The 13,076-nt window shown below is 36.2% G+C and overlaps 1 protein-coding gene across 1 annotated transcript in view; it reads right to left on the bottom strand.

The window, feature by feature from the left end:
- The window catches only part of LGR5 (leucine rich repeat containing G protein-coupled receptor 5), a 201,858-nt gene that overhangs the window by 66,078 nt on the left and 122,704 nt on the right, over positions 1-13,076 (bottom strand). Inside the window, exon 4 of the mRNA XM_043967129.1 lies at positions 8,810-8,881. Coding sequence (XP_043823064.1) covers positions 8,810-8,881 — 72 coding nt within the window. The remainder of the gene's footprint in view (positions 1-8,809; positions 8,882-13,076) is intronic.

Genomic DNA, 13,076 nt, shown 5'->3' with positions numbered 1-13,076 from the left:
TTACCACTAAATCACTGTAATCTGACTCTAGTCCTCAAATAACTCTAAGACCAAAAATTTCCTCAGTGAAATGTAACTCACTGTGAATTCTGATTACATTTTCTACTCTCTTCCAGAAAAAAAGGAAATTAAATTATATTTGATTACATTACAGAAAAATCCATTCTGGGACCAAGGCAGTAAGGTTTGCTGCCAGAAGGCAAAATACACATGATCTCCATTGTGAAGGCCCTGCACTGCCTTGTTCTGACACTTGTTCCTTCTTCTTTGGTATTATAATCATATAGTTGGTAGAAAAAATTTTAAAAGCATCTATGTGTTTTCATTAAGAACAAAAAGTGGATTTCTTTTGCACACAAATAAACTAAAAATAGTATTCTTTGAAATACAACTTAACCATTAATTACCAGGCAAACACTATGACCCTCTCTCTGAAAGCTTTCACTGAAGAAACTCTGTATATTTTGATATACAAAGTGAATAGTTGTGGCCATTCAGACTTGTTTGGTTTTTTTTGGAATGTTTTATGTGGGACCATTCAATCTGTCAATAAACATTTATTAAGTACCTACCATGTGCCAGTTACTATACTAAACACTGGGGAGGCAAAGAAAGGCAAAATAAAGTTCCTGGTCAAAAGATACTTTTGATTGCCTGCCTCCTACATACATAGTCAAATGAATACATAATTTACTCAATGCATAATATATTTTTCTTTTATCCTTTATATAGTCAGACACATTAGTTATTGTAATAACCGCCCAAAACTAGGGCTCATGGGATTTTGTTCAAGGGTAGAGGATCTAGTAGGAATCATTTCCTCCAGAACTATAAATTGGCAGTGGAGGATGGGGCAGCTAGGGGGTGCAGTGGATAAAGCACCAATCCTGGATTCAGAAGAACCTGAGTTTAAATCCAGCCTCAGACACTTGACACTTACTAGCTGTGTGACCCTGGGCAAATCACTTAACCCTCATTGCTCCACCAAAAAAACCCCCAAACACAACAAAAACAAACCAAAAACCAAACCAAACAACAACAATAACAACAAAAATAAATTGGCAGTGGTATCCACTCTATGAAAAGGACAAAACCAAATAAGGCTTTCCAACTTCATCCAAGAATACAGGAGGGAGTGGAACTTGGCCCTGGTACCAAGTCTCAATCTAAGGACTGAGGCTGGAGATATGATAAAAACCCTGAATGCAGTGAAGACATATTTCTATGGGTTAAGGTAAACCTAGGCAGTAAGCCAAAAAGGAGAGAGTATATTCATAAGTACAAGTAGAGCTTCAGGAAAAAGAATGGTTTGGATATAGGGACCCTAAGAGAAGCTAAAGGAAATGAAGCCAGAGATAAGAATGGAAATTGGAGCTCTTGAGGAAAAAGTTAAGAGGAGAATAAATAGCTTAGAACAGAAGGTGAAAAACCATATACAAGTGGTGGTCTACCTGAAAAACACAATGCAGCCAAAAGAACTCAGTGATTCCATGGAAGAACAAGAATTATTAGAACAAGGTTTCCAAAAAAAATCAAAAGACCATATCCACAATAAAAAACAAGTAATATGAGAATTAAGTCAAGAAGAGATAATTTTAAAATCATCAGATTCTTTGAAAACCATGAACAATGTGCCCCATATCATATTTTAGGAAATTACATAAGAAAACTGCTGACATATAGTAGAATCAGAGGGAAAACCAAAATAGGAAGAATCCAATGTTCATCTTCTACAAACAAAGAAACAAACAAACAAACCAAAACTAAAAGTGCTTAAGAAAGTCATAAAGTCCAGAGCTTCCACATCAAGGGAAAATGCCATAAGTAGTCAGAAATAAAGATATCAAGTATGAAGAAAGCAGAGTTGTTATCACAGAAGATTTATCAGCAATTACTATAAAGAAGAGAAGATCTTGGAATACAATATATGAAAGGTAAAAAAAAGAGAACAAACAAGAATAATTTACCTTGTAAAATTAAGCATAATCTTATAGAAAAGGGGAAAAAATGGACCTTCAATAGAAAAGAATACCTTCAAGTATTCCTGATGAAAAGATGGCAGCTGTTCAGGATATTTGAAAGGCAAACATAAGAGACAAGTAAATTAAATTTTAGTAATTGGAAGTGGTTAAATGATGATGAAATGCTTATATTCTAATAGGTAAAAAAGGAATAGCTTTTCTTTTAGTATCACTGTCTTCATGGGTCACAGAGGAGTAAAGAAAGAAAATCATAGGATCTAGGGGGGTAGTTTTGTTCCATCTTTTTAGTTTTAATAGAAGAAAAAAATGGAAGGAATAAAAGAATACATCAGGGAAGAAATGAGGAAGAAGGAGGAGGACCTTAACTATTTCTCATATATGAGGTACATAAGAAGATATAGTATTTATAAAGATAAATAAAATTAACTAAATATAAAACCACACGTTAATATTTATAGATACAGAAAAAGTTTTTGACAAAATATAACCCCCATTTTGCTAGAAATTCTTAAAAAGATTAGAATAAATGGGCCTTTTCTTAACATGTTAAGCAATATCTATCCAAAACCAAGAGCTAGAATTGTCAGTGTTGGTGAAATTCCAGTGGACTTTTCAAATAAGATCAAGGATAAAGCAAGGATGTTTATTATCACTACTATTATCTGATTTACTTCTAGAAATGCTAACTACAGCAATAAGATTTTTTTAAAAAGAAACTAAAGGTACAAGAACAGGCAAAGGTGAAACAAAATTATATAATTTTTTGGCAGATGACATGATTGTTTAGATAACTCTAGAGATTCAACTAAAAATGGATTGGAGAAATGAACAATTGCAGCATAGTAGCAGGACTTAAAAGGCATTTATAAAATCTTCAGCCTTTCTGTATAGTACCAACAAAACTCAGTAAGAAGAGATAGAAATAGAAATTCTATTCAGAGTAGTTATAGACTGATTAAACTATCTGGGAGTCCACTCACCAAGATACATATATGAGTTTTATGAACACAATTGCAAAACTTTATAGAAATAAAAGATGATTCAAATAATTGGGGAAATATTAATTGCTTAAGGTTGGGTCATACCAATATAACTGATAGCACTACCTAAATTACTCTATAAATTTAGTTCCATGCCAATAAAACCACTTTGAAAGACTTAAAAACCAATGAATTTATTAAACAGTTTTGTCTCCAGAAGACTGATAATACTTCTCAGTTCTTGGCAGAGGTGACAGACTAGTGGGACAGAATAAGGATATGCATTTTAAGACAAAACTAGTGTGGGAATTTGTTTTTTCTTGAATATATTTATTTATAACCAGGAAGGAATTTTTGTTGTTGTGGGAGTGGGTAGGAGAAATATGGTAGGGGATAACAAGATGATAATGAGAGTGATTTAAAAAAAGAAAATAATATCAATTGAACATTTATAAAATACTGAAAAGAGAGCAAATGGAACTTCTAGAGTCCCTCTTAAGGGCAGTATTGCTGCTAAGATGTTAAATATTATATACTTGGGAAAAAACTCCAAGCCATATGCAATAGAGATTCACAGTTTCATAGATAAGCTTTTCATAAGGAAATTTTCAGGTTTGTTAAATGTTCATCATAATTAAATAGTAATAAACATTTAAAAAACCCAAAATGATATTCAAATTTGATCAGGAGATGATAGCATTTTAATAAGCACTGGTTAATAAGGGGATTCAGGGCCAACTTTCAGTGATCCCAAGGCACCTAAACCTGGGAAAGTGGTGTCCTGATGAGTACACATTGGACGCCATTGATAAAATCCAATTCATACCAATGTTAATGTATCTACCTTGATGCTTCTGTTTCTGATGGGATAAGTATCAAATTAACTCTTTAATTTTGGAAACCTTGTAAACATAGCTGTCCTCTGTGGAAAGGAAAAGTAATTGCTATGGTACATTAGAACTTCCCAAGCCAGTGACACCTTGTGAATGGAAAACTACTAGAATGTATGAAGTCAGAAACCAAACCCATCCACTTTTATCAGGGAAGTTCAGCCCTAGTTTGGAGGGGAACAAAAGGATCATGGTTTCCTTTTCCTCAAAGAGTTCACTTTTGCAGGCGATTTTCTTTTCAGCTGATAGAGGCTTTTGGTTACCAGTGCTTATCCTTCCATCTTCTGTCTGCTTCCCAGCTGTTTAAAGCTTCCATTGGCCACTGCCATTATCTTGATTTTAATTCGGTCACTAGATACCAGGCCTTTACAGAGACAACACAACTGCATGGTTTTTTTTTTTTTTTTTTTTTTTTTTGCTCCTTTGGCCTCTTCTTTTCTACTTCAGGGGGAAGGCATTGGCAACAAAGAACCAAAGATACTGTCATGTTATTGAGGAACAGCCTTGGACGTTCAACAGAATCCTCCTTAAGCAACAAAGAGCCCTTGTTGGCTTGCTTATCTTTGGTCCAGAATACCTATAGAATGACGAAAACTGCAAAGAGACTTTGTATGTTTGAAGTTAAAAAAAATTAAAAAGAGCTGGTTATAATCTCCAATACAGAATTTCCCTCATTGTTTTTAGAAAAAAAAAAAGATCAAAAGAATAATCTTGAAAGACTCAAGCTCCTTCTCTCATGTCATTTCAGTAAAGGGAACTGAGTAAACTGCACAAGTAATTATTAACCAACTGATGCTGAACACTGATTTTCAACCTATAGTTTGCCATTTTATTATTGCCTTTATTAGGTCATTGGCAAATGTATCTCTTTCTTCTCCCTTATTTAAGATTGGAGGGCAGGTAGGCGGCACAGTGGTTAAAGCACCGGCCCTGGAGTCAGGAGTACCTGAGTTCAAATCCAGCCTCAGACACTTGACACTTACTAGCTGTGTGACAGTGGGCAAGTCACTTAACCTCCATTGCCTAAAAAACCAAAAAAGATTGGAAAGCAAAATTTTGCTCAACAAAGTATGCTTTCCTATGCAACTGAAGTTAGAGCATATAGGAGACAAATTTAGACTGTAGGTAAGGGAAAGATTTTTTTTTAAAGTTAGAGGTAATGGAAGGCAGAATTGACTGCCTGTGAATGAAAAGGGTTCCTACCTGTTCAATATGTTCTAAAAAGGATTCTTTTGGGGGGTGTTAGTTGGATATAGGTAGAAGTCCCTTCTAACTGAAAATCTGCAATTCTGTAATGTTGCATATACATGTATGTATGTACACATGCATACAAATTCCACAGGCTGTTTGTCTTATATCCACATGAGGCAGCACGGTGTAGTGAACAGAAGACTGGGAGAAGAAGAGTCAACAAGACATGGATTGAAGTCTATGTGTGTAGTTATACATGAAAGCATGAAATAGATTATAAACAAATTCAAATTAATTCTCATAAGAGAAGTGAAATTCTAAAATTCCAAATTCTAAATGAAAGTATATACAATAAGAATTTGAATAGGTAGTCACAATTTTGACAAAGTATTTTTGGCATCATCTCTTAAACAATTGGGGAATGGTTGTGGTATATTAATGTAATTGAATATTGTTAGCTAGAAAGGAGTGGTGAAAGTGACAATTTTGGGGGGGCAGAGCAATGACTTGCCCAGGGTCATGCAGCTAGTAAATGTCAAATGTCTGAGGCCAGATTTGAACTCAGGTCCTCCTGAATCCAGAGCCGGTGCTTTATCCACTGCACCACCTAGCTGCCCCTATTTCTGGCATCATCTCAAACCTTTAGTCTAAACTTTGAAATATTCCAACTCATCATGGCATCAACTATCTGATAGTTAGGCTTCATTAGTATTTTAGCAACATGCATTTAGCACCCATTATATGCCAGGCACTTTGCCAAATACTTTACAAATATTATCTCATTTGAACCTCAATGGTTGTTACTCTTTCCTTTTTACAGTTGAGGAAATCGAGGCAAATAGATTTAAGTGACATGTGCAGGGTCACACAGCTACTAAATGTCTGAGACTGACTTTGAATTTAGGTCTTCCTGACTCTAGGTATAGTATCTCTTCTCAATATCTATCAATAAAATTTGGTGTCAATTTCATGAAAATGTCCTTTGAACAAATTATGTATGGCAGAGACCAACAACTTTTTATTTGGGGTGGGGAGAGTCTACTTTCATTTCCTCTAGTGTTCAGACCACTATCAATTGGGATTTGGATGCAGGCATTGAATTCCTTAAGCAGATAAGAAAAGGATCTTCTGTTAAGTGTGGCATTCCCCTCCAAATAGGAATCCTGGAATTTTCAATGACTTATATCCATAATCAGAGATCCCGAAAGATTAAGGATTTGTGGTGGGGAATTGGGGATGACAGAAAGAAAATTACTCCATTGGTGTTCAATTTATTTGGCTGAATTCCTGAAGGTAGGTGCTAATATCCTGTTATTAGCTCAGGATATTAATTAATGTAACCAGTCTGAGGTGGACCATAATCACTTGTAGGTTACTCCTCATCCTGCTACTTCACTTCTTACTGTATGTTTAGATATTTCCTTATTAATTACTCAATTACCACATATCTGTCATTAATTAATTAGCTTGGTGCTCCTACCCTAGTTTATTAAATGTTTATTTAATAAATTCTAGACACTTCTTTCCTCATAAGCAATTACTCATACCTCTCTTGACCTCAAGACCAAATAAATATTGATGTTCCTAGTTGTAACAACAACCAACAATGTAATTAATAATGACACAAAGACATAAATAATTATTTACAGTGTTTTAGTTGTGAAAATGATCATACCCAGAATCACCTCTGTCTATCACTGTAACTGCAGATAATTTCCGGAGACATTATTTTGCCATTCAGTTCATTCAAAGTACCAAACAAAGGTTTTCCACAAGAATTTTCATCACCTTCTTTGAAAGATAACAGTTTTATGAGGAAAATAAGTTTCCTCTTTCTTCTTTCTTTATATTTTTTATAGTTTCAAGTCATAACCCTTGTCTCTCCTTAGACTAATTTCTCATAAAATTCTCTTTATAATTTTTTTCATAAAAGGGTAATTAACACAGTTCTCTCCAAAGTGTGTTTTTTTTCATAAAAGGGCAATTAACACAGTTCTCTCCAAAGTATTTCCTCATTTCTTGTTCACTGTTTTGTCCACAGTTTCTCTCAAACCATATCCATTAACTCTTTCTTTTCAGTTTCTCAGAATGGCTAGCCTCTACTGCTGAAGCCTAAATGTCCCGTTTTGTACTTAATTACATAATTATAGCCCCTGTCAGACAGGCTTTTGAAACAGGCGTTAGAGTAAAATAAAGCAATGTTAGCAATAGGAGTTAAAGTTTACAAAGTGTTGTTTCATGAGATCCCTATGATGTTTGCAGTGCAAGAGTTATTTCTCCCATTTTATAGATAAGGAAACTGAGGTCCATGACTTGCCCATGTTAATACAGTCAGTAAATATCAAAACCGGAATTTGAACCTGTCTCCTGAGTCCAATCAAATTGAATGTAATTTCCATTATATTATGGTGACTTTTCTGTCTTTATGATTTTGGCATGTAGTCTCTGAAAATTGATGCATCTACCTTTGGGCCCCAATCTTTGAATCTTCTCTTTGTCCCTCACTTGTTTGGGTGAGTGGACATGGTAGTTATTACATGAAATTCAGCAAGCATTTATTAGGTGCTCGCTATGAGCAAAGCACTAGATTAGGCAACAGGGATATGAAGACTATTCCCCCAAATGGTCCCTAACTTCATTACAGATCAGAGGAGGGGAAAGACATACATTTCAGAGTGTAATTAAATAAGTTAATTGGAGGAAGAAGAGAGCATTAAAACATATCAAGAAAGGCTTCTTTCCTAGGGAAGGAATATTGGGGTGAAACTTCAAAGGATATTAAAGATTCTATGAGTATATCTATCTATCTATCTACCTACCTATCTATCCATCCATCCCTCATACATAGACATGAAAAATAAAAAATTTATATAATTACATAATATGATGAACTAGGCAAACTATATTTAAACAATATTTATATTAAAATAATATTTTAATAATATGTATGTATATATATATACATTCAGACCTATGATTTCATTGTTAGAAGCAAATTCCTGGTAAGGACACTTTTCAGTCAATGCAGACCCAAATCTGCTTGGAAACTTAAGTCTTACAGATTTTCCTGGGGTTGCCTTTTCTGGGAGTTAAGTGACTTGCCCAAGGTCATGCAGCTAATCAGAAGTGAGACTTGAACCCATGTCTTTCTGACTCCAAGATCTGTTCTCTACTCACCTTGTTATGGTGTTTTTGTTAATATTAATATTCGTTCAAGTATGACTCAAAGATGATGAATTTAGTCATAGATTGTTAGGGCTAGAGGAGAACTCAGGTCATCCAATTCAATCTCTTTCTTTCTTCTTCTTTTTTTTTTTTTTGGTGAGGCAATTGGGGTTAAGTGACTTGTCTAGGGTCACACAGCTAGTAAGTGTCAAGGGTCTGAGGCTGGATTTGAACTCAGGTCCTCCTGAATCCAGGGCCGGTGCTCTATCCACTGCGCCACCTAGCTGCCCCCATCCAATTCAATCTCTTTGTTTTACAGATCAGTAAAACTGAGACCAAATAATGAAGTAGCAATGGATTTAGAATCCTAGTTTGTCATCTCCTACCTATGTGACCTTAGGAAAATTCCTTCACCCTTCTGGGCATTGCTTTCCTCATCTGTCTAATGAGGAGACTAGACTAGATAATCTCTAAGGTTTTTCTGGTGCTAAATGCCAGCATCCTAGTAATGGATCAACTCTGAATAGACAAATTCAACATTTAAATGATCTCATGGATCCAAACTGATCCTAAATGGTCATGTTATTTCAATTATACTTACAGGGATTGAAGACTTCGCAAATTCTGGAGAGCCTCTGAAGGGACTTGTCTTAGCTGATTATTCTGCAGCATACTATTATAAAAAAATAGAAGTACACTATTAGTGTGAATATCAAAGAAAGTGATTGATGTTATTGAGAGAACACACTGAAATTTATCTACAGCTGAGCAGAGAATAATGTTGGTAACAAGAAGATGCCATATATTTGTTAAATTTGGGTCCTGTTTGTAAATAAGCCTGGGAAACTAAAATCTTATGTCATGATGAGAAATGTCAATAAAAATAAATTCACTGAACTTTTATCAAGGATCTACTTCCTAGAACTACAGTTCTGGGTACTGAGGATATGGACCAAAATGAAACAGTCTTTTCCTTCCTCCCTCCCTCCTTCCCTTCTTCCTTCCTTCCTTCCTCCTCCCCCCTCTTTCTTTCTTTCTCTTAAAACGCTAGTTGTCATTACTGTTATTGTCAGGCCAGGGTTTTTTGGCTGGAACATAAAGAGTACATGCAGGGGAGTAATAGAAAGGTAGGTGACAGCCAGCCAGATTGTAGAGGGCACTGAATGCTAGGCTGAAAAGTTTTCATTTTATCTTCTCCTAGAGACCGTTGGGAACCACTGTCAGTATTTGTGCATGAGAGTGACATAGGGTTGTGACCAAGGAACACTATTTTGGCAGCTGTGTGGAGAGTGAATTAGAGAGTGCACCTTTTAAGGATACTATTCAGTACCAGAAGCTAGCAAATTGAGGAGGAATAGAATGAAAATCTCCTTGTGAAGTCAAATGAATTATTGTCACCTTATATTTTCTGACCTCTCATTAAGATTGTCACTGTCTGACCTTCTTATAGAAAGAATACCAAGGGGGCAGCTAGGTGGCGCAGTGGATAGAGCACCGGCCCTGGAGTCAGGAGGACCTGAGTTCAAATCTGACCTCAGACACTGGACATTTACTACCTGTGTGACCCTGGGCAAGTCACTTAACCCTTATAGCCCCTCAAAAAAAAATAAGAACTAGCTAGAAAGAATACTAAGTTGTGAGGAGTGTGGAGCTTGGGTTATAAATCACAGTATTTAAAATTATTGCTCATCTTTATGACATCATCCAATAAGATTAAATTAATAGAGGTAAAAACAAAACTGTATGCTTGGTACAAGGTAGAAAGTAAGCTCTTTGGGGTCAGGCCCGTTTCATTTTTATCTTTGTATTCCTACTGCCTGAACATAGTGGGCATTTAAAAAATACTTCTCAGTTGATTAATTCCATTTCCAAGTAGTTTTTTCCTGGTAAGCCCCAAAATCTATGTTATCGAATCTATTATTTAAATCTGAATCCTAATCTAAAATAATTTTTAAAAAGTGATTTTTTTTTTGCATTTATCCTTTCAAAAGGCAAAGCAAAAGTCAGTTAACTCCAACTTTATCCTTACAAGTCTTCAACAATCATTGACAGGCATTAATTGGAAAAATTCTGCTTCTGCTTAAGGTATTTCAACTGGAGAAAACAAAAAATATTTTTACAGCACTTTGGAGTACAATGAAAAAAGCTTTCACAATAGCTGGTGGTTTCTTTTAAAAAGTGATTTTGAAATGACTGCTTTGAATATAAATAGTCTAGGCTATTAACTCAATATGGGTTTAGGTCCTTGTAAATTTATTTTTCTCACCCACATTGGCATAAGAAAATAAAATGAAACACTTTGCCTGAAGGCAAAGGATCACTTCATATTTCTATAATTCTTCTCACTTTAGGACCTTTAAAGCACTTTATAAACATAAGTCATACAGCATCCCTCTGCTGCAGTAACTGGACAGTCATTTATAACTCCTTTTATTGGTGCATGTATGTGTGTGTGTTTATCCTCATACACACATATGGTTTGATGGAGGAGGAGGAGGTGGAGGAGAGAGAGAGAGAGAGAGAGAGAGAGAGAGAGAGAGAGAGAGAGAGAGAGAGAGAGAGAGAGAGGGAGGGAGGGAGGGAGAGAGAGAGATATGAAGTGACTTATTGAAAGGCCACATAATGACTGAGATTCTGGGAGAAAAAAACAACTCCATTCTTAGCAAATCCCAGCAAACAAGAACCAAAATCTGCCCCTGTGTTTCAATGCCTAGGAATTCCTAGGGGCCGCCTAAGTCTGCATCTACAGAGCTACTTATATAATTCTATCCCCAACACAGCCCTACTGCTCAACCACCATGGAGGCTTTGTTTTGGTCCAGGGAGGGCAGGCAGGCAAGTCATTCCTTGCTTGAATAGATTGGTCTTTTTCACAACAAGAATGTGAAGCCTCACGGGAATAGCATGGGTTCAGGAGGTGATGGACAAATGCCACTGGACTGGACTGTGAGCAGCCCGGAGCCAAGTCCTTCTTCTTGAAAGGACAGTCTGTACATGGAACAATTATCTGAGATGTTCCTCATTCTCCATAGTGAACTCTTACAGGATTTTGGATGAAAAGCTTATTTGGCCAAGATGGGGGTATTGCTCTTATTAAGTGTTTCAAATATTGAGCCCGATTCTTTTCTCTGTATTTTCTCTTCCTAATTTCTCAATAACCCTATTCTTTCCCACGTTCCCTTTGATGATGCTGACACATCACTCAACCTGTTAGTCTCTCATCTTTAGGATGGAACTAATGCTTATTTATACTATCTACCCAATAGAAGTTGTAAGGAAGTTGCTGCATAAATTTAAAATAACTACACAAATGCTAATTATCTTCTATAATAATACTATACAAAATGCCAGTTGTCATTTATAACAATAACAATAATACCAGATGCTGTGTTCTTATAGGAGATTAACAAAGAGAGGAGGGGGGAAAAGAAAAAAGGACATGAAGCCTATCAAGTATGTATTAATTATATTGAATTATATATTATAACCAGGTCAAATATAAAGCACAGAATATTGATGATAGCAGAAGAGTAATATGAAAGTGCCTTCTTAGTGCATTAAACAATTAGGTTGAAGTCTCCTTTAACAACTTTGTTTAAGGGGCAGCTAGGTGGCACAGTTGATAAAGCACTGGCCCTGGATTCAGGAGGACCTGAGTTAAAATCCAATCTCAGACACTTGACACTTACTAGCTGTGTGGCCCTGGGCAAGTCACTTAACCCTCATTGTTCCACAAAAACCAAAACCAAAACCAAAACCCAAAAAACTTTGTTTAGTATACAACATATATTGACCCATGTGCTGAGTCCTAGAGGATATTAACCCATTCATTTTTGGAGCTTCTACTCTAGGGTTCAATTCAGTTGACTGTTGACTGAGTGTTAACTAGTCCACTTGGCCCATTCCATCTCCAGGATAGCTGCAGATTAGATACTAGACTTTGCTTTATTTCCACATTCCATCTAGTCACCATCTTGCTATTAGATTGCCTCTTCTCAGACACCCTCCCCCCCTCAATCCCCACCTATCCATCCCTTCCTCTCACAGTAATTAAAATAGTATCCTGTACATAGCAAGCACTTGATGAATGCTTTTTCTATTGGTTTTTGGGTGAGGCAATTGTGGTTAAGTGACTTGTCCAGGGTCACACAGCTATTAAGTGTCAAGTGTCTGAGTCCAGATTTGAACACAGGTCCTCCTGACTCCAGGGCTGGTGCTCTATCCACTGTACCACCTAGCTGCCCCCTGTTCTATTGGATTTTACCTTCACCAGGATGATTAAGAGGTCTGGAAACATGGCAACTTAAACCATCTATATGGCACCAGAACAGCTTGTTTAAAAGGGGGAAAAAAGTGAGTCATTTATAGAGACCAAAAAACTATTTGCTTTCCTGAATTCGATTAAAGAAAATATTTGCATTCAAATTCATTTGTGTGGAAATAAGAGCTAAGCCTATTTGAATGCAATACTCTGTGCCTAAATGTTTCTCTCTCTAAGTTAAACATTGTAAGAAAGGAGAAACAATAGAAAATGCCCTCTGAGACTGTGACTTTTAAAGCTGGACCAGATTAATTCCAATTTGAATTCTCACTCTTACTCTCCCCGGGGGACTTCCCCCTGCCCCAAAAGAGCTAGCTTGAAAGTGAATGGGAGATAAGAAAAGATGAGAAAGTGTACTCTATCCCTCTTTGCAGAGGTGAGCTATTATGAGGAATGAATTTGCTCAAGTTCATGAGGCAAGCAGGTTAACTAAGCCAGGTTGAGAGTTTTAAGTTTCCTGACATTTGAAGGCATTGGATTAATTTTTTTTCCTCCACAGAACCACATATGGTCTTGTACAGACCCACTTTTGGATTGAGGGGTGTCTG

The sequence above is a fragment of the Dromiciops gliroides genome, chromosome 5, assembly GCF_019393635.1.
Source record: "Dromiciops gliroides isolate mDroGli1 chromosome 5, mDroGli1.pri, whole genome shotgun sequence".
NCBI lineage: Eukaryota > Metazoa > Chordata > Mammalia > Microbiotheria > Microbiotheriidae > Dromiciops > Dromiciops gliroides.
The sequence above is the reverse complement of the archived record's forward strand: the minus strand, read 5'-3'. Positions and strand labels throughout refer to the sequence as shown.